This window comes from Ahaetulla prasina, chromosome 14 (genome assembly GCF_028640845.1).
Source record: "Ahaetulla prasina isolate Xishuangbanna chromosome 14, ASM2864084v1, whole genome shotgun sequence".
Taxonomy (NCBI): Eukaryota; Metazoa; Chordata; class Lepidosauria; order Squamata; family Colubridae; genus Ahaetulla; species Ahaetulla prasina.
In genome coordinates, this window is record NC_080552.1 from 22,557,074 (window position 1) to 22,581,020 (window position 23,947).

General features: G+C 48.3%; 1 protein-coding gene across 1 annotated transcript in view; it reads left to right on the forward strand.

The window, feature by feature from the left end:
• Positions 1-21,620, forward strand: part of INTS1 (integrator complex subunit 1) — a 44,108-nt gene extending 22,488 nt beyond the window's left edge. Inside the window, exons 24-47 of the mRNA XM_058157656.1 lie at positions 385-552; positions 1,735-1,846; positions 2,062-2,223; positions 3,133-3,279; positions 3,935-4,033; positions 5,156-5,280; positions 5,460-5,717; positions 6,831-6,990; positions 8,188-8,328; positions 8,418-8,598; positions 8,702-8,810; positions 9,289-9,419; positions 10,012-10,099; positions 11,223-11,449; positions 12,474-12,597; positions 13,361-13,494; positions 14,547-14,739; positions 15,791-15,918; positions 16,009-16,121; positions 16,938-17,051; positions 17,379-17,449; positions 18,271-18,362; positions 18,537-18,646; positions 20,283-21,620. Of these exons, the coding sequence (XP_058013639.1) occupies positions 385-552; positions 1,735-1,846; positions 2,062-2,223; positions 3,133-3,279; positions 3,935-4,033; positions 5,156-5,280; positions 5,460-5,717; positions 6,831-6,990; positions 8,188-8,328; positions 8,418-8,598; positions 8,702-8,810; positions 9,289-9,419; positions 10,012-10,099; positions 11,223-11,449; positions 12,474-12,597; positions 13,361-13,494; positions 14,547-14,739; positions 15,791-15,918; positions 16,009-16,121; positions 16,938-17,051; positions 17,379-17,449; positions 18,271-18,362; positions 18,537-18,646; positions 20,283-20,398 (3,303 nt within the window). The 3' untranslated portion in view covers positions 20,399-21,620. The remainder of the gene's footprint in view (positions 1-384; positions 553-1,734; positions 1,847-2,061; positions 2,224-3,132; positions 3,280-3,934; positions 4,034-5,155; positions 5,281-5,459; positions 5,718-6,830; positions 6,991-8,187; positions 8,329-8,417; positions 8,599-8,701; positions 8,811-9,288; positions 9,420-10,011; positions 10,100-11,222; positions 11,450-12,473; positions 12,598-13,360; positions 13,495-14,546; positions 14,740-15,790; positions 15,919-16,008; positions 16,122-16,937; positions 17,052-17,378; positions 17,450-18,270; positions 18,363-18,536; positions 18,647-20,282) is intronic.
• The last annotated feature ends 2,327 nt before the right edge of the window (positions 21,621-23,947 follow it).

The window sequence follows — 23,947 nt, forward strand, 5'->3', positions numbered from 1 at the left end:
CAAAGTCACCCAATTGACTTTCGTGCCTAAGGTGGAACTAGAACTCACTGTCTCCTGGTTTCCAGTCTGGTGCTTCAACTGCTAGATCAAACTGCTAACCTCCTCTTGTCTACCTGCTGCGGGATGTGTCCCCTTCTCTTTCTAGTTTTGATTTATCTTCTCTCCCGTTCTAAATCGGTGCCACCAGCGACAGAGAGGGGCAGGTCTTCTCCAGAAAAGAGCTGGGGTGGATTGGCTGTCCATGCCTCACGAGGTGGACGGAGAAGTGACTTCGGCCTCAGGCTAGCCGGAGAGAAAAGCCAAATTCCAGTTTTTTGCTGTTTCTCAGAGTTTGAGGCCTTCGTTGTGCAGCTGCTCTATGTTTCTTCCTCTCCTCCCCTGCAGGACGTGGCCAGGCTAATTGTGGAGCGTTCCACCATCATGTCTCACCTCTTCTCGAAGCTCTCCTACTGCTCAGAGTCCGACTCCGTGTTGGTGGCTCTGCTCTCCATCTTCTCACGCTACATCAGACGGATGCGCCAGACCAAAGAAGGAGACGAGGTTTACAACTGGGTGAGTGTCCCTCTCTCCTCCTCCCTCTCAGTCCTATTTGTCCCCTTGCCTTCTAGGGCAGTGTTTTGCAGCCTCTGCAACTTTAAGAAGGCTGGACTTCAACTCCCAGAATTCCCCCGGCTAGCATGCTAACTCAGGAATTCTGGGAGTTGAAGTCCACACGTCTTAGTTGAATGGGGAATTCTGGGAGTTGAAGTCCACACATCTTAGTTGAATGGGGAATTCTGGGAGTTAAAGTCCACACATCTTAGTTGAATGGGGAATTCTGGGAGTTGAAGTCCACACATCTTAGTTGAATGGGGAATTCTGGGAGTTGAAGTCCACACATCTTAGTTGAATGGGGAATTCTGGGAGTTGAAGTCCACACATCTTAGTTGAATGGGGAATTCTGGAAGTTAAAGTCTATTGCTGAGCTCAAGAAATACTGTTTTGGATGGAAGCGTATGATTGCAAAGAATCAAAAGCAAGAATCAGTGGAATGCCTTGCCTTTAGAAGTTGTGAGTGCTCCATCGCTGGAGGTTTTCAAGAAGGGACTTCATAGCCATTTGTCTGGAGCAGTACAGGGTCTCCTGCTTGAGCCGGGGGTTGGACTGGAAGACCTCCAAGGTCCCTTCCAACTCTGTTATTCTGTTGTACTGGACCAGGATTTCCTGATTGGGGTGGGTGGGTGGTTGAACTAGAAGAACTCCAAGCAGTGGTGAAATCCAAATTTTTTTACTACTGGTTCTGTGGGCGTGGCTTGTGGGTATGGTGTGGTTTGGTGGGCATGGCTTGGTGGGCATGACAGGGGAAGGATACTGCAAAATCTCCATTTCCACCCCACTCTGGGGCCAGCCAGAGGTGGTATTTGCCAGTTCTCTGAACTGCTCAAAATTTCTGCTACTGGTTCTCCAAACTACTTAAAATTTCTGCTACCGGTTCTCCAGAACCTGTCAGAACCTGCTGGATTTCACCCCTGCCTCCAAGGTTCCTTCCAACTCTGTTATTCCGTTAAGATAGCCGTGAAATCATCATATGAAACAAAATGAACGTTTTAGATGCTCGTGTAGACACCCACCCACAAATCCGTGATGGAGGGGGAGGCTCTTATTTTCCAAAAAGGAATCGGTTGGTTGAAGTGGGGAGCAGCTTCTGCAACGAATGCCCTCCCTTGCTCATGGTTTGCCCCGTTTCTGTTCTAGTCGGAATCCCAAGATCAAGTCTTCCTTCGCTGGAGCGGTGGAGAAACCGCCACCATGCACATCCTAGTGGTCCACGCCATGGTGATTCTTCTGACCCTGGGACCCCCTCAAGGTGAAGGAAAGCTTGCTGGGAAAGCGACCCGTGGGGGTGGGGCGTTTCTGTGGGTCACAGGTGCTTCTAGATCAGCAGTGTCCAACTTGGTCAACTGGAAGACTTGTGGACTTCAACGCCCAGAATTCCCCAATTCCCGGTTTCTGAGCATTGACATCCACAAGTCTTCCAGTTGCCAAGGTCGGATATCTCCGCTCTCCCATGTTGCTTTAAAGCGGACGACGGCGACTTCTACACCCTGCTGGACATTTGGTTCCCCGAGAAGAAGTCACTCCCCACGGCTTTCCTGGTGGACACCTCCGAAGAGGCCCTGCTTCTCCCCGATTGGCTGAAGCTGCGCATGATTCGTTCGGAGGTGCCTCGGTTGGTGGATGCAGGTAAGAACAGAAAAGAATAAAAGAATAAAAGAATCGTTTTATTGTCACTTTGAATGTACACTAATCGGCATTCATTAAAGTGAAATTTCATTGCATGCAGCTCTCAAAGGGTCACCCCACCACATGACATAATATACAGAATTATGCATATAAGCAGGTTGGAAAAAGGTACGTCTGTCTGTCTAGCACAGGGGTGTCAAACTCGAGTTCATGGAGGGCCACATCAGAGTTGTGTTTGACCTCGGAGTGCCCGTGGGTGTGTGTGGGGCATTGCCATGGCGGGCATGACATGGGAGTCATGTTGGGGGCACCTGTGGTGGCCAAGAGCTTCCGCAGGGCTTCCCTGAGACCCTCCCTCACTCTCATTATAATCTGATTTCCTCCTTCCTTCCTTCCTTCCTTCCTTCCTTCCTTCCTTCCTTCCTTCCTTCCTTCCTTCCTTCCTTTTCTTTTTCCTTCTTCCTTCCCCTTTCCTTGTTTTTCCTTCCTTCCTTGCCCTCTTCCCATCTTCCCTTCTTTTTCTTTTTCTTTCCTCTTTCCCTTTCTCTTTTCCTGTCTTCCTTCTTGCACAATGCACAAATGGAAAAGGGGAAACATTTCTCCATTTGTTTTTAGTTTGTTTTGATAGCTCTCTGCCAGTGAAAACAGAGTTCCGTCGTGATGAGTGGGCTGCGAGCTCCATTTTCACTGGCAGAGGCACGGCAGACTGATTCCTTTGCTTTCTCCAGGCCGGCCCCCATGGGCCAGTTCTCAGCAGCCCCCGGGCCCTGAATTTGACACCCTTGGTCTAGCATGACAGTTGAAGAAATAGCTGCGGAACGGTTTGTCAGTGTGGATTCAGAAAGAAAGCCCCCCCCCCTCCTGTTTTGCTTCGGTGGGTATTGAATTTGGGGGTGTTTTTAATTCCAGCGTTGCAAGACCTCGAACCCCAGCAGCTGCTGCTCTTCGTCCAATCCTTTGGCATCCCGGTTTCCAGCATGAGCAAACTTCTGCAGTATCTGGATCAAACGGTCTCTCACGACCCTCAGACCCTGGAGCAGAACATCATGGACAAGAGTAAGAGGTTTTCGGATCGGTTTTTTCCCTCGCTTGCCCCGGGAATCTCTTCCGGGCGTTTTGGGATTCTGCCAAAGCTATAACAATAGCACTTAGACTTATATACTGCTTCACAGGGCTTTTACAGCCCTCTCTAAGCGGTTTACAGAGTCAGCCTTTTGCCATCAACAATCTGGGTCCTCATTTGACCCACCTAAGAAGGATGGAAGGCCGAGTCAAGTTTGTGTAGGTTGGGCTCGAACTCCTGGCAGTGGGCAGAGTTAGCCTGCAATACGGCATTCTAACCATGTGGAAGGAAGAAAAGGAAGGAAAGGAGGGAGGGAAGGAAGGAAAGGAGGAAGGAAAGAAGGAAGGAAGGAAGGAAGGGCAATAGCATTTAGACTTATATACCGCTTCACAGGGCTTTGCAGCCCTCTCTAAGCGGTTTACAGAGTCAGCATGTTGCCCCCAACAGTCTGGGTCCTCATTTTACCCACCTCGGAAGGATGGAAGGATAGGTCAATCCTTGAACCTGGTGAGTTTTGATCTGCCGACCTGCTGGCAGCCGATGATCAGCAGAAGTAGCCTGCAGTACTGCATTCTAACCACCGCACCACCGCGGCTCATTCGACCCTTCTCTGATGGAGGCCTCCTGTCTCTCTCCTGTCCCTTACAGATTACATGGCCCACCTGGTGGAGGTGCAGCATGAAAGAGGAGCCACGGGAGGGCAAACCTTCCACTCCCTTCTCACCGCCTCCCTGCCGTCTCACCCAGGTTCAGTACTTGGCTTTTGACTCTCATTTATTTGTTGCTTTGACTTCCACAGCCACCGATCTCATAATAAGAACGTAGAATAATAGAGTTGGAAGGGACCTCGGAGGCCTTCTAGTCCAACCTCCAGCAGGAGACCCTATATAATTTCAGACAGACGGTTGTCCAGTCTCTTCTTAAAAACCTCCAGTGATGGAGCACCCGCGATATCTGAAGGCAAACTATTTCTTTGGTTAATTGCTCTCGCTGTTAGGAAATTCCTCCTTAGTTCTAGGTTGCTTCTCTCCTTGGTTAGTTTCCATCCATTGCTTCTTGTCCTGCCTTTTGGAAAACAGTTTGACCCCCCCACACACACACACCCTCGCCTTTGTAGGAGACTTTGGGCGGCTTGCAATTCAAAACAGATTACAATTATAATTTAAAAAAATACTTTAAAGCAGTAAAATAATAATAATAATAATAATAATAATAATAATAATAATAATAATAATAATAATAATAATAATAATAATAACAACAACAACAATAACAATAACAATAATAATAATAATAATATTTTAATTTGTATACCGCACTTCTCCCGAAGGACTCAGGGCGGTTAATAGCCAAATAAAAACAACAATCAAATACATATAATACAGATAAAAACAATAGCTAAAAAACTTATTCAAATTTAGCCCAAATTTTAAGATACATTTAAAATCCTAATGCAGAGCATTAAGAAACAGTAGAAAGCATCGAGGCACCTAACTCAAAGGACACAGGGGAGCAAGACAGCTGGCCTGTTAGCAACATAGCCTTAAGAGATGGGGTTCCTTGGTTCATGTAGCGTGCAAACTCGGGCGCATAAAACTTTATGAAAAGCTTAACAGGGTTGGGGCCCTTCCTGAACCGAAGAAGATTCTTGAATGAGAACCAAAACATCTTCAAAGAGAAACAAAGCCCAGTTGCCTCTTTGAAAAAAGCACCTTTGGGACAACCAGGACCTGGATGGTTGAGAATCTCCATAGACATTGCTCTGGGGGAAACACTGTGTGGGTGGGTGGGTGAGTGGGTAAGGGGTGGGGGTTTAGACCTCACAGGGCTTTGAAACCGACCAGATTTCATCTGCCTCTCCCTCATCAGAGAGCGACGATGCTCCCCGCATCAAATCCAGCCTTGAGGTTCCTGAAGGACAAGGAAGGAGCCGAGCTTTAGCCCAGTTCCCGATTGTCGATCCCGAGGCCGACTTGGCGAGTATCCTTCTCCAGGTAACGGGGCTTTCGGCTTTTCTCCTTTTCTGCCTGCAAGAGACCATCCTCCGCAGGGATGTCGCGCCTGAACTTTAGAAATGTGCACGGGTCTCTTAAAAACCTGCACTCCGAATTGAGCAGTGAGCCAAAACAGGTCCCCCCTTCCTGATCTTCTCTCTTTCCTCCGGCCTGCTCAGTTGTTTCCCCTGGCTCCGGACCCCCGCTGGCAGAACTCGAACCCGCGGCCCCTCGCCCTGGCTTTGCAGCAGACCCTCGGCCAGGAGCTGGCCCACCTGCGCCAAGGAGGCGGCTCGTCATCGCCCAAGACGGCAGCGCGGCTTCTAAAGGCTCTGGCGACCCTCTTGAACTTGCCCCACGGAGGAGCCCTGGTCATGGCCATGCACCACCACCACGTTGTGGCTTGCCCGCTCCTGCGCCTGCTGTGGCAGCACCAGGTGAGGCTGCCAGCTCCCTCTTGGTCGGGGGCAGGGGCGGGAAGAAGACCCAGAGAGAAGGGTTTTCAATCTATCGATCCATCCTCAACTAACTTCAACCATTTGAAGTTCCAACAGAACTGGGGGAAAAGGACTTGTGACCGTTTCTCACACTTACGACCGTTGCACCATCCTCAGGGTCGCATGATCCAAAGTCAGACGCTTGGCCACTGACGGCGTCCCGGAGTCACCTGATCCCCTTTTGGGCAGGAACAATGCTCGGGCGTTCTCAGTTGAGAAATGAGACTCTGCCCACACAACCCCATCAAACTTTGCCAAAGGAATGAGGAATAGGAAAGTCTGAATAATCTGGACTATAAGAAGAGGGTCTATGTGAGCCTTGCACAGAATAAGGTTTGGGGGGAAAGACTGAGGGGAGAGGAGGGGGCAGGCAGAGCCAGGGAGGGCCGTAATTAAGTGGCACGCGGGGGTTTTGTTTTTTATTTTATTTTATTATTTTAATCTTATTTGATTTGCTTTTATTAATTTTATTATTTGATTTGATTATTTATTTATTTATTTATTTTTGCATTTATTTTTGCATTCTCCGGAGACTCAGGGCGGCTTACACTATGTTAAGCAATAGTCTTCATCCATTTGTATATTATATACAAAGTCAACTTTTATTGCCCCCAACAATCTGGGTCCTCATTTTACCTACCTTATAAAGGATGGAAGGCTGAGTCAACCTTGGGCCTGGTGGGGCTTGAACCTGCAGTAATTGCAAGCAGCTGCTGTTAATAACAGACTGTCTTACCAGTCTGAGCCACAGACTGATTTTATTATTTGATTTTTTTATTTGATTTGATTTTTAAAACTGTACACGCCACCCATCTCACTGCCAAGTGACTCTATGCAAGTCTTGCAACCAAACGTCCCGTTTCAAAGCCCCTTGAAGGCCGTAAAGGTGATTTCTTTCCTGGTAGTGGAGGAACCTCAACTGTTGACATCTTCATCCTGGGGAGACTTAGCAAGAAGTAGAACTTTCTTCTAACGCCTCTTTTGGAGGTCGACGGTTCAGCCCGTAACCCCAACTCCTCTTCTTCCTCCTCCTCCTCCTCTTCCTCCTCTCAGCGCCATGCTCCTCAAGACGAGGCCTTCTCCTCGCTGTTTTTCAAAGTCCTCATGCAGATGTTGCAGTGGCTGGAGAACCCAGGGGTGGAAGACAGTCTTCTACGGACCCAGCTCAAGTCCTTTGCGGTCCAGTTTTCATCCCAGCACAGGATCAGCGATGGTAGGAAGAACACGGAGAGAATTTGAGGGGGATGGGGGGGTGAGATAACTTTCCATTTAAAGATCTTTGGTGGCAACTCTTAAACATTCAATATGGTCACTCTACAAGCTTAGCCTCAGGGATTAAATTAACCGCTTTTCTGTGTTCAGAAAGTACATTGACCTGGCCCAGCAGGCGGCTTCACACAAAGGGGAACCCACCCAAAATCCGAACGAATTTTTGGCTGTTTTGTGAATGCAGCCCTTAAATGTGGCTCCTTAAGGGATGGGCTCATATACCATCCTGAAATAGGAATAAGGTGGAAGACTAAAATCCAAACGCGATCCACTTGGCCAAGAGTGTTGTGACCAAGGCCCAAGTAGATTACCAAACACAATACAGGCCTGAACAAACCTATTTTATTAAAACAGCTGAGATTTAATTGATTCTCTGCTTAGTCCAAAACAAATTCTTCATAAACAGTCCTTCGGCCTTATCACCAACCTTTGTTGTCTTTGGCAGCCTGCCAAAGGCTTTTCTTGGGAAAACCCCCCACAAAGCTCGAGAGACGCTGACAAGAAGCAATGGAATTAACGTTGCTTTTCTACAAAGAGCCCGATGGCTCGTTGCTGCTCTTTTAAGCCTTCGGGGAAAGGCCAATCATCTTCTGGCCTTACTCCCGAGTCGTCCTCTTTGCTTGAGCTGATCTTGCCTTCTGGCAGCTCTTCACATGCGTGCATTAGGCACAGGCTCCTCCTGTTCCTCTGCCTCTCTGCTGTCCGCCTCTGGAGGCTCCCATGTACACGCATTGTTCCCAGATGGCCCTGGCCCCATCTCTGCCTCCGACACAGAGCCCTCGTCCGGGTCTTCCTGACTCAAGGACTGGCCCCTTGTCTTCCCCAGCCTCCTCACTGTCTGACTCTGCTGCCATCTCCTCAGGCTGCTGGCGGACCACAACAAAGAAGGGAACAAACATCCTTGTTTGAGCCATGGCTTACCTGTCTTGAGTCAGGCTGTTGGTTCAGACTTTGCATTTTATTTGTAGCCTCTAGAACAGCATTTCTCTCAACCTTGGCCAAATCAAGTTCTGTGGACTTCAACTCCCAGAATTCCCTAGCCCGTCCACACAAACGTAACAACGCTGACCCTGTTTAGCAGGCATGGAACCGTGGCTTCCCTCTGTGCCGTTTCACAGCCCTTTCCTTTCTGTAACTGCAGCCCAGGCAGGGTTCTTGCACCTGGCGGATGCTCTGGCCTTCTGCCACAACTCTGAAGTCATCGGCTCTACCGTCCGTGCCATTGTGGCCACCTTGAAGTCCAGCAAAACATGGAATGTGGAACCAGAGCTTGTCAGCAAAGGTAGGGTTGTCCCCCCCCCCTCCGATTTCTCCTGTCCTGCCTGTCCTTCTCCTCTGAGTTTCAGAACGGTTTTGTTTCTCCCCTTCCAGTCCTCGAAGGCCTGACCAAAACGCGCTCGCCGTATCTGGAGGAGTTATTGGTGACCCTCTTCTCTGTGGCCACGGAGATGACGCCCCATTTCCCTACCTCTGGGCCCATCTCGGTGGTGACCTCCCTGCTGCTCCAGTGCAGAGAGGAAAGTCGCATTAAGAAAGAACCGGAGAGCTCCAGGTTGGGTTGACTCTTCCAGTTGGGTTCTCGGTCTTCGGTTCCTTCTGTTCTCCTCTGGGGACCTTGTTCCATCGTTCCACCCCCTGCTGTTTTCCTCCTTCAGTGTCGAAAGCGCCTCTGGTCTCTTCATCGATTGGTTGGAGTTGCTGGATCCAGAGGTCGTCAGCAGCTGCCCTGATCTCCAGCAGAAACTGCTGTTCTCCTGGGATAAGGTGAGGATTGGCCTGGAACATCGGTCAACGTTGAGAAATGGCCATCCCCCAAGAACTGGGAAGCCCTACACTGTCTGGGCTCCTTGCTATTTTGAGGATCTGCAAGTAGAATATGCTTGGCCTGTACAGCCCTCTCTGGGAGCAGATGCTGCAGAAGTCCGTAGGGAGATCAGCGTAGGCGAAGAAGAAGTAGATCTTGGTGGCGGAGTCAAGCAAGTCATAAGTTTAGAATCCTTAACGTTCTCACAATGTATTTTGGATCTATAGCAAGTTTAAGAAGGAAGAATTGGAGAACCCGATGCAGATTCTTTCAGAAAACATAGAAAGAAACTTGGTTCTACACATACACACAGAACTGAAGGTGCAGGAACAATTTTGAGTGTAATCAGTTCTAGAGATTTAATCTTTGCTTTGCCTCACTGTTGCTTCTGCTAGCCTGTTGGTGCCCCTTTTCTAACCTTTCCTTTTCCCTTCTCAGGGTAAAGATTCATCTGAATCGGAGCCCCTCTCCTTCCGCCCGTACCTTCTGGCCCTCCTGACTCATCAGTCTAGCTGGACCACACTTCACTCTTGCATCAGAACTCTGCTCTGCAGAAGCCAAGAGTGCAGGTAAGGCTGCCAGGATCACCTGTTTGTAGAAGACCCGGCCAATAATCCACAGTCTGGTCCAGTGAGCGGGTAGAAAGTTCTCTTCGTAAAGGTTCAGGAGACTCCGTTCTGTTGTGGCCTGCCGGCAGCCAGCAGAACTGGCAACAGAGTCAGAAAGTGAGGAGGTTGGGGAGGAACTTGGGCCAGTCCTGGGGTCTGGGGAAAGCTCGGACGAGGGCTCTGCGTCAGAGGCAGAGAGGGAGCTAGACAGCAGCGAGGCAGAGGAACAGTTGGAGCCCATTCCCAGTATGCCAGAAGACAAGAACAACTCAGCAAGCAGGGTCGACTTAGGAGTAAAGCCACACCTTGGAGGTGATTGGCCCCTCCCATAGGAAAATAAAAGAGGAGCGAACAGGGAGGGGGCTCCGTGACTCTGAGAGACTCTGTGCCAAGTTTGGCCTTGCACTGCGGTTGGAAACAAGTTACGTGGCAGCTTGCCAAGCGAGATAAGGTGTGTTGAGAAATATTCCTTTTAAAAACTATTTGGACAAATTTTGCTGACAGTGAATGAACAGTTTGGATGCTGCCTCCTCACTTTGATCTCTCTCAACAGTTTTGACCCAACGGCTTCCTTGGATTTCTTGTGGGCCTGCATTCATATGCCCCGGATCTGGCAAGGGAGAGACCAAAGGATCCCACAGGTAGGTTTGGGCCCATCCAGATCCAGCTCATGGGATCATGCGTTCCTCAAAGCATCTCCCCAGCCAAGTGTTTGAGACTTCTCTATGACGGGCCACCATGTTGGCATGGAGAAGGTGTGGGACTGAAGACACGTTTTGAAATAAACGGATGCCAGGTGACGTCTCTTGTCAACCTCGTGTGGTGGGGAGAACCCATTTCAGTCCCACCTTCTTCATCATCCCACCACTGCAGAGCTCCCTGGATAGGAATCTAAGCCATGAAATCAAAGGCCATAAAGAGATCGTGGTTGGTGGGAGCTTTGAGGCCAGCTTGAGGCCTCCGCCAGGTACAGAAGGTACTGAGATACAGCGGAGGTCAAGGAATGTCTCCTGTCAGCCTTGCTTGGGTTGGGAGAATATCTTGGCTTTTTTTAATCCATCTGTTTTAGCAGCGTTCAAACCCAGGTAGTTCTCGGCTTACGACTACAATCGAGCCCAAAATTTCTGTCGCTGAGTGAGGCCGTTGTTCAGTGAGTTTTGCCCCCATTTTACGGACATTCGTGTTAAGTGAATCACTTCCGTTAAGTTTGTAGCACGGTTGTTAAGCAAATCCGGCTTCCTCTTTGACTTCGCTTGTCAGACGGTCACAAAATGGGATCACTTGACCCCGGGACAGCTGTCATATAGATGAGTCAGTTGTCAAAAGTCCTGAGTTTTGATCACGTGACCAAGGGGATACTGCAGCGGTCGTAAGGGTGGAAAACGGCCATAAGTCACTTTTTTCAATGCCTCTGTAGCTCGAAACGGTCACTAAATGAACTCTTGTAAATTAAGGACCACCTGCAGTTAAACCTTTGAAGTGATCCCTGCAAAGATTTGGTTGAATTGATTCCAGCCAGTTTGAATCAGCCAATCAGTTTGATTTGTGGAACTGACCAGATCTGCGCAGCGGATTGTTTCAAGTCGATTCAGAGGTTCTTTTGCGTCAACCCTACTTTTTAAAGCTCTGGATCCAATTCGGTTTGGATTCAATTTGATCTGAACTGAGTCTTCACTGGATCATTTCCATCTTCCGGACCGATCCGGCCCTTGAAATCGGATCCCCTTTGCACCTGCCTGATCCGTTTCTTCTGGCCGCCGACAGAAACGTCGAGAAGAGTTCGTCCTGCGCCTGAAGACCTCCGAACTGCTGAGCTTGGTGGAGCTCATCCTGGCGGAATCGGAAAGCAGAACCCCGAACCCCAAAGAGACCAGCTGCTTGGTCACCCAGTCCCGGCTGCCGCTTCTCCTGAGCTGCTGCCATGGGAACATGCAGAGGATCCAAAGAGTCAGCGAGCACCTGATCTCCTCCATCCAGAAATGGGGGAAGAGGTGGGCCTGCCTTGATCAATAAATAAAGGGGTTTTTATTTATTGATTTACTTTTTTTTGCTCTTTGACTAGCCTGCAAAGAGACCAGGACAGGAAATCAGTTCTGCAGAAAGTTGAAAATTTTTGAGATGGGCAACAGTAACTGAGTCTTGCAAGTCTGATTAAGCTGAATCTCCTGTTCCTCCTCCTTCCTCCTCCCACTTTCCTTCGCTTCCTCTTCTTCCTCCTCCTCCCCCTCTCCTCCCCCTCCTCCCCTTCTTCCTCCTCCTCCCATCCTCCTCCTCCTTCCCTCCTCCTCCTCTCCCCCTCTCCTCCTCCTTCTCCATTTCTTCATCCCCCTCCCCCTCTCCTTCTCCTCCCCTTCTTCTTCCTCTTCCTCCTTCTCCCCTCTCCTCCTCCTCCTCCATTTCTTCCTTCTCCTTCCCCTCTCCTTCTCCTCCTCTTCTTTATTTATTTATTTATTTATTTATTTAATCATATTTATATACCGCCCTATCTCCCGAAGGACTCAGGGCGGTTTACAGGCACTTAAAAAACACATAAACACATAAATACAATATTCTTCCCCTTCCTCCTTCCCCCCTCTCCTCCCACTCCATTTCTTCATCCTTCTTCCCCTCTCCTTCTCCTCCTTCTTCCTCCTCCTTCCCCCTCTCCTCCTCCTTCTCCATTTCTTCCCCCTCCTCCTCCTCCTCCCCCCTCCTCTTCTTAGAATCTACCTAAGTACTTCTGAATGTTATCTGGACTTAGTGACTCTCTTCCTATCTGTGAAACCCTTCCCGGGGCGGCATATTCTGGGCTGCAGCTGATTTATCCCAAAACTGCTTTCTGATCCTTCTGCGGGTCCATCATCCAGATGTGCCTGGAACCCCTTCTTTGGCATCCAAGGGAATACATGGCTCGTCTTTTTGCAAACCCCAGCAGCAAAAACTCGACCTTGGATGGGAATGGTAGCCCTGCTAAAACCTGTAAGCTCCGTTTTGATTTGTTGAAAGCGCTCCATCAAATCTCCATCTCTGTTTCAGCTCCATGGGGAAACACTGCCAAGATCTCCTCCTGCAAATGTATCTTCAGCTGCCGGAGCTCTTGGTACCGATGCCCGAGACTTTGCTGTCCTGCGAAGGGGCCACTGACAGCAGCCCATGCAAGGTAATGTGGCTAGAAAACCAGGAGATGGTGAGTTCTAGTTCTGCCTTAGGCACGACCGGCTGGGTGTCCTTGGGCCAGGCCCTCCTCTCATCCTAGGAATGCAAACAGACAGCTGTGCTGCTAACAGCTTCAAGTCCCTCCTTGCTTCGTTCTCACTTCGCCCGAATCAGATCAGACCCTCGACTACAGTCAAGTGATCTGATGTAAGAAAAAATTCAGCCACAATTTGTTGTTAGTTGCGAAATCGTGTCTGACCCATTGCGACCCCATGGACCACGTACCTCCAGGCCTTCCTGTCCTCTACCATCCTCCGGAGTCCATTTAAACTCATGCCTACTGCTTCAGGGACTCCATCCAGCCACCTCGTTCTCTGCCGTCCCCTTCTTCTTTTGCCCTCAATCTTTCCCAGCATTAATTAGATTCTTCTCCATTGAGTCCTTCCTTCTCATTAGGTGGCCAAAGTATTTCAAGAATTCCTGTTAGATTTTTCAATTCACCCAAAAGAGAGGAGAAAGAGGATTAAAAGCAGAATCGGTAAAAGCCGGAGAGGCAGACTTGGTTTTCGTAAGGTAATGGGAATTGCAAGAAAGATTTAGCTCAGGAGTGTCCAACCTTGGCGACTTTTTAAGACATGCGAACTTCAACTCCCAGAGTCCTCTATGCTGGCTGGGGAATTCTGGGAGTTGAAGTTCACGAGCCTTAAAAGTCGCCATGGTCGGACCTCCCTGGGTTACCTGTTCAATACGTCCATGTCTCTCTGCAGTTGGACAGCCTGATCCACCGGTTCATAACCCTCCTTGCTGATGCCGGTGATGTGAAGATGAACGAAGGCCGGCTCTGGGACGCCAATATGGCATGTCGGAAGCTGGCTGTGGCTCACCCCATCCTCCTACTCAGGTGCATGGCCTTTTGGCTCATTTGGAGGTTGTTTTTTCAAGAGCTTTTGGAAACCGGGGTGGGTGGGTGGGGGGTGTTACCTCTGCTTCCAGAGTTGCATCCCCACTCAGCCTTGTTAGCTTGTGTGTGTGTGTGAGTGTGAGACTTTGTCCTTTCTGCTCCAGGCCAGAGCCCTCCCCTTTCCCCTTTCTTTGGATCTTGGAATGCGTGAAAAAGCAGCAAAGCTCAAAAAAGGAGCTCCTTCTCCCCCACCCCCCCACCCATTTTCTTACTACAAGTGATCACACAGCCAGCCAGATGTTTACACTGGATTTGGCATATTTTTAATCCACATATCGAGTCCTTGCCAAGGGTCTGGGATAGGCAGATGTGGATGTTTGATGGGGTTAAAGGGTCTCGTCGCAGGATGTAAGCTGTTCCGAGTCCAGCTTCTTTTTGCAATTGACCGATGGGGATTTTCTCAATGCCAACGGTGTTTGATTGCTGTTGTTATGGTTTATCACACAGTCAGCCAGATGTTTAGACTGGATTTGGCATTTTTATTGTGTTTCACCCCAAATAAGACTGGGTCTTATATTCATTGTTGCTCCAAAAGACGCATCAGGGTTTATTTTCTGGATAGCTCTTATTTTTGAGAAAATACGGCATTAAATGCCTCCGTCTGGCTGATGATCTTAACTGGGGCTTATTTTTGGGGTAGAGCTTATATTACGAGCATCCTGAAAAATCATGCTAGGGCTTATATTGGGTCTTATTTTGGGGGAAACGGTATTTACCTACAGAGTCCTTCCAGGTGTGGATGTTTTGGATGATGCTAAAGGTTTCATCACAGGATGGAAGCTGTTCCACAGTCAATCTGCCTTTTGCAATTGACCGAGGGGGATTTTGTCAATGCCGATGGCATTCGAATGGTGCTCCAGATATTTTGAGATGGCAATTTTTTTTATTACCAAACTTATTTAGCCACCCAACTCCACGGCACAGTGTGCCCTGCCCTCCCTGCCAGAAACCCCTCCTAAGGTGGCTCCTCTTCCTCCCGTGTCCCTTCCCAGGCACCTGCCGATGATCGCCGCTCTGCTGCATGGCCGGATCCACCTCAATTTCCAGGAATTCCGCCAGCAGAAGCATCTCGCCTTCTTCCTCCATGTGCTGGGCATTCTGGAGCTCCTGCAGCCTCAAGTTTTCCAGAACGAGCACCAGGGGGCGCTGTGGGACTGTCTCCTTTCCTTCATTCAGCTGCTTCTGGTAGGGGAGGAGCTGCGGCTTTGGGGAAGGGGGGGGAGGGCTGTTGTGTCCTGCAGACATACACAGACACACATGCACTGAAACACAAGCACCAGGACAGCAAAGAGTTCCTTCGCAGGCGGCTACTTCAGATAAGGACGTTGGCCAGATGGTTGCATCGTCCCCAGCAGGGTTGGGTGATCGCTCAGAGAAAGTCCAGTTTGGTTGCCATCCTGGAACGACATTTGGAAGAGAATCTCTGGGGCTCAAGGTCGAAATCTGGGGTCCTTGGTGCTCTCTGAGCTTGGTGGTTTTCTTGCAGGCGTTTCATGACCCAACTAGGGAACTTTATCAGGGCTAGAAAGGCGGGGAGGATATGGAGAGGAGGAGGAGGAGTGTGGGGTCCCTTAAGTGCTTTCTGAACTTGGTGATTTTCTTGCAGACATTTCATGACCCAACTAGGAAACATCATCAGCGCTAAAAGGGAGGGGGGCTGTGGAATGATGGAGGAGGAGGAGGAGGAGAATGACTATGGGGTCTTTAGTGCTTTCTGAGTTTGGTGGATTTCTTGCAGATGTTTCATGACCCAACTAAGCAACACCATAGAGCAAGGCTCTCCAACCTTGGCAACTTTAAGACTTGTGGATTTCAATTCCCAGAATTCCTCAGCCAGCTTTGATGGGAGTTGAAGTCCACAAGTCTTTAAAGTTGCCAAGGTTGGAGAGCCCTGCCATAGAACATAGAAATCACATGAGCCAAGCTGAGATAGCACCTTAGGGCTCCCCAGAATGACATCTGGCCTGGCCTCCCACAGTTCTTCTAACTTCTTAGGCATAGAAGCCGGGAATCCCAGTTACTTCTGAGCAGGACTTGGGACAGCTCTCTATGCAGAAACGGGGTTCAATCTTAACCCGCCCTGCAGGTGACCAAGGTCCTCCACGACTCAGAAGCAGTCCGGGACAAACCCAGGTTGTCTTGTTTAAGTGGGTCAGTCCTAAGAAGATCCTAGAAGTTGTGGTCTCCCCAGGCTGCTTCTGAGGCCTCACCTGTGCTCGCTTCTTCTTTGCTCCAGAGCTACCGGAAGTCTTCTCGCCACCTGGCCTGCTTCATCACCAAATTCGTGCAGTTCATTCACAAGTACATCACCTCCAACGCTCCAGCCGCCGTCTCCTTCCTGCAGAAGCACTCTGATCCCCTCCAGTAAGTCCCCCTTCTCGGTCCCAGTTGGGCGTTGATGGCTGGGTCAGTGTTTTCACACGGCCTCCACCCTTACCTTTGGCTCCCCTGCAGTGACCTTTCCTCGGACAACAATGACCTGGCGATGCTGAAATCTCTTCTGGCCGGTCTCAGCCTGCCCAGTCGGGCTGGCGCTTCAGATCGGGGAGCCGAAGATGAAAAGAACGGTGAGTCTCGGAGCCTTCGTTGGCAGGTGGTTGGGAGGTCAGTCGCCTCGTTGGTCCTAAAGCAGATCACCTCAGTGGATTTGCCAGTGGAGCTTTTGAATAATCGGAGGATTTGTTGTTTGTGTAAAAATCAGATTCCTCAACAGAACAATCGCATGGAAGTTAGCTGCTCTGGAAAGTATCTAGCAATAGCACTTAGACTTACCATATTTTTCGGAGGATAAGATACAGCTTAGTTTTTGGGGAGGAAAATAGGGGGGGAAAATCTGCCTACCAGGTAGTCATCGGGCTAACGTCCTTAGTCTGGTCAGCTTCAGCGTATTAGTTTGCTGGTTTTTATCCCTTGCTTGGGGATAAAAAAAAAATTCTAAAGCACAACTGATCTTTGGAGAGAGAAGCAATGAGAAAAGCAGGCAAACCACGGAGATTAGCGCCTCATTAGGCTGAAAAAGAACTTCACAGCTGAGAGTTGGAGGGAGCAGGCAAAGCCCGGAAGATCATTAGGGCTGGAAAAAAGCTTCGAAAAAGCTACATTCAGAGTATAAGACGCACCCAAATTTTCAGCCTCTTTTAGGAGGGAAAAAAGTGTGTCTTATACTCCGAAAAATACGGTATATACCGCTTCACAGTTCCTCGCAGCCCTCTCTAAGCGGTTTACAAAGTCAGCTTCTTGCCCCCAACAATCTGGGTTTTACCGACTCAGAAGGATGTAAGGCTGTCGACCTTGAGCTGGTCAGGATCGAACCGTCGACAGTCGGTAGATCCAGCCTACAATAGGAATAGCACTTAGACTTATACCATGTTGTCTGGTTTCAGATGAGGCTGCAGCTGGATCTTTGCCCCTGGTCAGCGTCTCCCTCTTCACGCCACTGACCCCTGCTGAAATGGCCCCCTACATGAAGAGCCTGTCCAGGGGTCAGAACGTCGAGGGTGAGTAAAAGCAAGCCCCACCACAGACTCGGAAGTTGTACAGCCAGAGATTCTTCAACTTCCGGGTATCCAGCCAGCTGGGGAATTCTGGGAGTTGAAGTCCGCCCCTCTTTAGCAGCCGAGGTCGAAAAACACCGCCTTAATGAAGTCTGTTTACAGCCAATAAAAGCTGCCAACATGTGGGGCAGCCCCAGTGTATAAAATGGCACTTTTTTGATATCAAAACGAGGTCCATGAATGGACAGCTTCCCCCTTCCTGCCTTTTTCTTTTATTTTTTTTTTATCGGTTTCAAATCGTTCCCTCCTTCTCTCTCTTCCATTTCTCAGATATCCTGGAAGTGCTGACCGACATCGACGAGATGGCTCGGCGGAGGCCGGAAATCCTTGCTTTTTTTTCTGTAGGTTAACTCTCTTCTTCCTCCTCCTCTGTTTTTTTTTTGTTGGGTGGGGGGGGTCTCTCCGGTGGCATTTTCCCTCCTGCCAGTTTTGGTAGGGGTGTTTTTCCTTTGGTAGCGCCTTGATTCGAGTATTGTATTCTGCTTGATTGTTTGTCTGGGGTTAATCCCTGCTTATCTGTTGGTTGCTGGATAAGACGCGTTCTGGTCTTTTTGTTCCCTTTTTAGCCTTTCATTGTCTCTTCTGAATGGCATGTAAATGTAGTTTATGGGTCTGTTTAAAATTTTACAATCAAACAGAATTTGAGTTAGGGTTAAAGTTAGAAAATCACACACACCTCAGTTCCGATAGGCCAAGCTACTTGTATAAAGAGAGCAAAGGCCACTCCTTTCTAACACTGATGTTGTCACCTAGATCGGTAATGAAATGCCTGCAAGAAAATAACCAAGGGGCCCTCTCCTCCTCCTCCTCCTCCTCCTCCTCCTCCTCCTCCTCCTCCTCCTCCTGCAAACTCCACTTCCATCTGGCACCGTTGATGTCACCTACTTGGGTCATGAAATGTCTGCAAAAAAACCCACCAAGCTCCAAAAACCCCATAATTCTCCTCCTCCTCCTCCTCCTCCTCCTCCTCCTCCTCCTCCTCCTTCTTCTTCTTTTCTGATCCCCCCTTCCCTACTAGCACTGATGATGTTCCCTAGTTAGGTCGTGAAACATCTGCAAACAATCAAAGACTCGAACTCGGCACAAGTACTCCCTATACATACATACCTTCCCTGGCAATGCTCACCCGTTGTTTCCCCCCCTCCCTTTCTCCCCTTCTCAGACTCACTTGCAAAAACTGATGAACTCTGAAGAGGAAACTTGCCGGAATCTGGCTTTCAACCTCGCTCTACGCTCCGTTCAGAATAATCCCAGGTACCGGGATGGAAGCCACCCCCCACCCCCCCACCCCAGGGAACACCCCCCAACCCTACTTCTGACCGTCCTAATTTAGCAAAGGTTGCCTTTGCTTCGTACTCTCCTCAGTTCTTCCTTTGTGTGTGTCTCTCTCTCTTTTTCTCTCCTCCTTTCCTTTTTTCAAACCTGCAGCATCGCGGCTGATTTCCTGCCCACCTTCATGTACTGTCTCGGCAGCTGCGACTTCGAAGTCGTCCAGACCGCCCTGAGAAACCTGCCAGAATACACCCTCCTCTGCCAAGGTGAGGCCCGACACTCGTCTGACCTGGCACCCAAGCCCCAGCCTTGCAGACTGGTCTTAAAGAAGGCTCTTCCTCCCCCCCCCCCTCCACCAAAGGTAGCTCCCTGAGTGAGCTGAGCTACAATGTCCCATAATCCCTCACCATCATCTCTCTGGGTAATGGGAATTGTTATCTAGAATATTGGAAGACTTGACGTGTGTGTGGAATGCTGGAATGTAGCATTGGGATAAACCATGCATCAGTTAATTAAGACAGGTCTGTTATAACATTGAACAGTTGTGATCCATCAGTCGTAAACCGAGGACTACCTGTATTGTATTATAGGGGATTCTTGTTTTAAGAGGAGGAATTGTTTATTTATTTAGCATACGGCCCCTACAGACGTTATGCAATCACAAATTTTGTTTAAATAAAGTGTCAGGATAGATAGATGAGAGAGGGAGAGAGAGAGAGAGAGACAGAGAGAGACAGAGAGAGAACTATATATAGATGATAGATACAGTGGTGGCCAAAATTGTGGAAACCTTTTGGAGAAAAGTACTTTCTAAAATTAGCTAATACCACCACTTTTGTTTGGAGTAGTACCATAAAATTATTTATCAATGGAAAGATAATTTAATCAAGAATGTAATGCAAAAACTTCTATGAAGGATTTGCTATTAGAATAGCAGTTACAGCATAAAGAAGAAAAGGGAAACGCGTAGAAAAAACGAGATATACAAAAATGATCACTGTGTCAGTTAATACTTCGTTGGGTAACCTTTAGCGTGAATCACGGCCTTACAAGGTCTTCCCATGGAGTGAACCAAGTCTTTGAGTTCTGCAGCTGTTCTACTGTGAAACCAAGATTGAATGATGGCTTCTATTAACTGGGTTTTATTGCTGGGTCGCTTCTGACTAACAAGTTTCTTTAGTTGGCTCCCTAGATTTACAATTGGGTGAAGGTCTGGGCTATTCCCAGGCCATTCCAGCAGTGGAATAGGATTATCTTGAAACTCCCCAAAAAAGTGGTGTTATTAGCCATCAAACTTCAAAAATACACTTTTTCCAAAAGGTTTCCACAATTTTGGCCATTACTATAGATGATAGATAGATAGATAGATAGATAGATAGATAGATAGATAGATAGATAGATAGATAGATAGATAGATAGATAGATAGATAGATCACAAAACAAAGCTATAGAATTGCAATGGGATATACATTATAATTTGATATTTAAGGAAGCGAAGTATTTAATTCAGGGGTGAAATCCAGCAGGTTCTGACAGGTTCTGGAGAACCGGTAGCGGAAATTTTGAGTAGTTTGGAGAATCGGCAAATACCACCTCTGGCTGTATCCCAGAGTGGGGTGGGAATGGAGATTTTGCAGTGTCCTTCCCCCAGCAGTGGGGTAGGAATGGGGATTTTGCAGTATCCTTCCCCTGCCACGCCCACCAAGCCACGCGCACAGAACCGGTATTCAAACAATTTGGATTTCACCACTGATTTTAACGGCTTCTGCTGTGACTGAGGTGAGACCATCCCAGGTACCTTGAAGTTTCCTAAGGAGACCTTCTTGAACTAAGGAGGAGCGTTCAGGTGTTTTGTTTCACTCTTACTTCCCTAACCTTTCCTTTCCCCTCCCCCCCTCGCAGAACACGCGGCAGCCCTGTTGCAGAGGGCTTTCCTGGTGGGCATGTACGGACAGATGGACACCAGCACCCAGATCTCGGAAGCCTTGAAGATTTTGCACATGGAGGCCATGATGTGAAGGATGGCAGCAGATCTGAAGGTGGACCTTGTCCAAGGTAGCTGCCCAGCAACTCTGGAGAGGAGAGGAGAAGAATTCTGTGGAGGAGACCAAAATCCACCTGCTGGAACATTTCCGGTAGAAGAAGAGACTCGAAGGATCCAAGGATTTATTCCATTCTGGATCCTGCTTTGATTGAGAAGGAAAAGATTTCCCCATCTTCATCCGTGGTCGCAAGCAAAGCAGGAGGGGTCATTTTATTTTGAGGATATGCAGCTTAAAAAACAAAAAAAATTAGGGTGCTTCATTAAACTCTTTCTGGGGATCAAATCCCATCCCGTAGAACAGGGGTATCGAACCTTGGCAGCTTTTTAAGACTTTTGGGCTTCAACTCCCGGAATTCAGGGAATTTGAAGTCCGAAAGTCTTAACGTTGCCAAGGCTGGACACATCGGCAATAGAACATCAAAACCACCTCCTGAGAAACGATCCGGCTGTTTTTCTTACCCTTTTTAAATTAAAACATTGTGTTTCATGTTCTTTCCAAATACACAACCCTTTGTTTTTGGTTTTCCATTGTTTTTTTTTGGTTTTGCTCCATCACAGCCAAATAATGCAGATACTCCTCAACTTACAAACCTCAGCCGAGCCCAGCATTTCTGTTTGTTAAATGAGACATTTTACGGCCTTTCTTGCCTCCTGCTGTTAAGCGAATCACGGCAGTCGATGAGTCAATAACCCGGCTCTTAAGTGAATCGCGCTTTCCCCATCGACTTCGCATGTCGGGAGATCGCAAAAGGGGATCGGTGTGACCTTGGGACACAGCAACGGTCGTAAGTAAGAGTCAGTGAATTTTGATCACGTGACCACGGGGATGGCACAAGGCCGTAAGTGAGAAACGGTCCTAAGTCACTTTTTCCACAGCAACTTTGAACGGTCACTCAACGAACTGTTGTTAAGCTGAGGACTGTATGAAAAGTAAATTGGGAAGAATGATTTGTAACAACCCATTGGGCCAAAAATAAAACCCAGGAGTGAAATGCTACCGGATCAGACTGGATTGCGCAATCCGGTAGCGATCGCAGCTGGTAGTTCGGCCATGGCGGAGTAAAGCTCCGCCCACCCACCCTGCTGTCATTACTTCCTGGTTTTAACCAGGAAGTAATGTGTTTTTTACCGCCTGCGCAAGTGCAGGTTTTGCACGTGCACAGTAGGTCTGTGTGCGCATGTGATGCATGGATGCATTCCCGAGCCGGTAAGGAAGGTAAGTAGATTTCACCCCTGGTAAAACCTGCCCCCGCCCCCCAAAGAGACAGAATTAGCCAACTGTCGCCATAAGCAGATGGAGCACCCATATTTAGGGGCACTCTGTCTTAGAAGAGAATCACAGAGTTGGAAGGGACCTTGGAGGTCTTCTAGTCCAACCCCCTGCTTAGGCAGGAAACGGCTATGCTGCTATTTCAGAACAAATGGTTATCCAGTCTCTTCCACCGGACAAGCAAACTGCCTGCCCTGGAAACATCTTGGGGAAGGCCAGGTGAAGGTCCCAGAAGGATCTGCTCTGCCTTCCCAGCTTCTCTCTCCCTCTCCACTTCGCTCAGAGCTTCAAATCCCCCTCAAGCCAGCAGCCTTCTCATCTCGGAAATTGCTTCCGCCTCCAGAGAGAAAAAAACGAACCGTTTATATTCGGCCGCCTCGGCTTCGGCACGTGGCTTTAGTGGTCACAGAGGGCCTGAAATGAAATCCGAGGCTAATCACGGAGTGGTTTCCCCGGGCAGCTTAAGGATGATGAATTTGGCTTACCAGCCACCGAGTGGCTTTTAAGCACTGACTCGGGCCAGCGACCGACCAGATTTGTGAGAGCTGCTGCCTCGGCGGCTGGCTGGGTTTGCTTTCCGAGAAATTGGAGGGGGGAAAAAAATAGCTGGAATTCAGCTGCTTTGTTTCTCCCCCCCCCCCTTTGAAGAATTCCTGAGGAAAATAGTTCAGAGTTGGAAGCATCCGTGAAGAATTCCAAATATGGTAAAAAACAACAACTATTCAGGGCTTCTTAATTGATTCCAATTGCAGAAATGGTCCTTCACGATTGGAATCTGAATTTAATTCCTTCCATCTTCTCTCCCCTCTTTGCAAAATTCCTAGGGAAAATATAGGATAGAATAGGATAGGATAGGATAGGATAGCAATCGGAATGGAATAGAATAGAATAGAATTAGGATAGGATAATACGATATAATAGAAAAGAAAAGAATATAGAATAAAATAGAAGAGAACAGAACAGAATTATTAGAGAATAGAATAGAAAAGAATAAAGTAGAATAGAATAGAATTAGGGTAGGGTAGAGTAGAAAGAATAGGAATAGAATTCAGAACAGAATTCAGAATGGAATAGAATATTTTTATTATTTAGAATAATATTGTTATATTCTTTATTATGTATATTATTTTTTGATTCCTTAGAAGAATCGGAGATGGTAGGATTTCAAGGAAGGTAACAACGTTTTCAAGAGTTCCCCAGGCATAATTTATTCCCATTGCAGAACTTGTCTTCCAGGATTTGAATTGCATCTGTGATGTGGGGGGGGATTTGGGGGGGGAGAGGGGGCGGGTGTTGCCCCCCCCCCCGCAGCTCACACGAATTTGCATCTGCGAAGCCCCGCACGAAAGCAGTCTCTCTCTGCATTAGATGGCTTCCTCGCAGGGTTTTATTAGCACATTTATTTTGCAAATTTATTGATTTATTTGCTGAAGCGAAACAGGGCGCCCAGTGAATCCGGAGGGGCTCATAAATGCATCCTCACCCACTCGTACCGTTGGCAACACACATAAAAAAACCAGCCAGAGCTTCGATTATATATTCTCGGGACTGCCATCTTGACTTTTTTGACCATCCTCGGCAGATCCTTCTGCCTCCAAGCTGAGAGAGGGACCCTAGGGATGCCAGAAAAGGTTGAACTAAAGGTTCCAAATAGGCAGCTTAGTGCAAAAAAAAAAATGTCGATAATTTAAAAACAAGAGTTGGCAACCCGTGACTTTTAGGGATGCTTGGACCCCATGAGTTTCTCCCGGTGCAATGACATCCAAAGAATATGGGAATTGTAGTCCAAAACATGGAGAAGGTAATCAGTTGGCTTATCCAGAAGAGGAATATGATAGGATGACGCAGTGGTGAAATCCAATTTTTTTTTACTGCCGGTTCTGTGGGGGGTGACTTGGTGGGCGTGGCAGTGGAAGGATACTGCAAAATCTCCATTCCCACCCCTCTCTGGGGCCAGCCAGAGGTGGCATTTGCAGGTTCTCCGAACTACTCAAAATTTCCACTACCGGTTCTCCAGAACCTGCTGGATTTCACCGCTGGGATGACTGTGTGTGTGTGTGTCTCCAGAGACTCAGCAGTTCCCAGTATTTATTCATTAATGAAATATTAGCACCTTATTTGAATATTTGCAGGGGACCCCCTGCTGTGTCAAAAAAAGGGGAGAGCCAGTTTGCTGGAAAGGAGGCTGCCGGCCGCTCCTCTGCTTGACTCTGCGTTCTGCCTACTTTCCTGCTGCAAATGCATCCGAGGGCT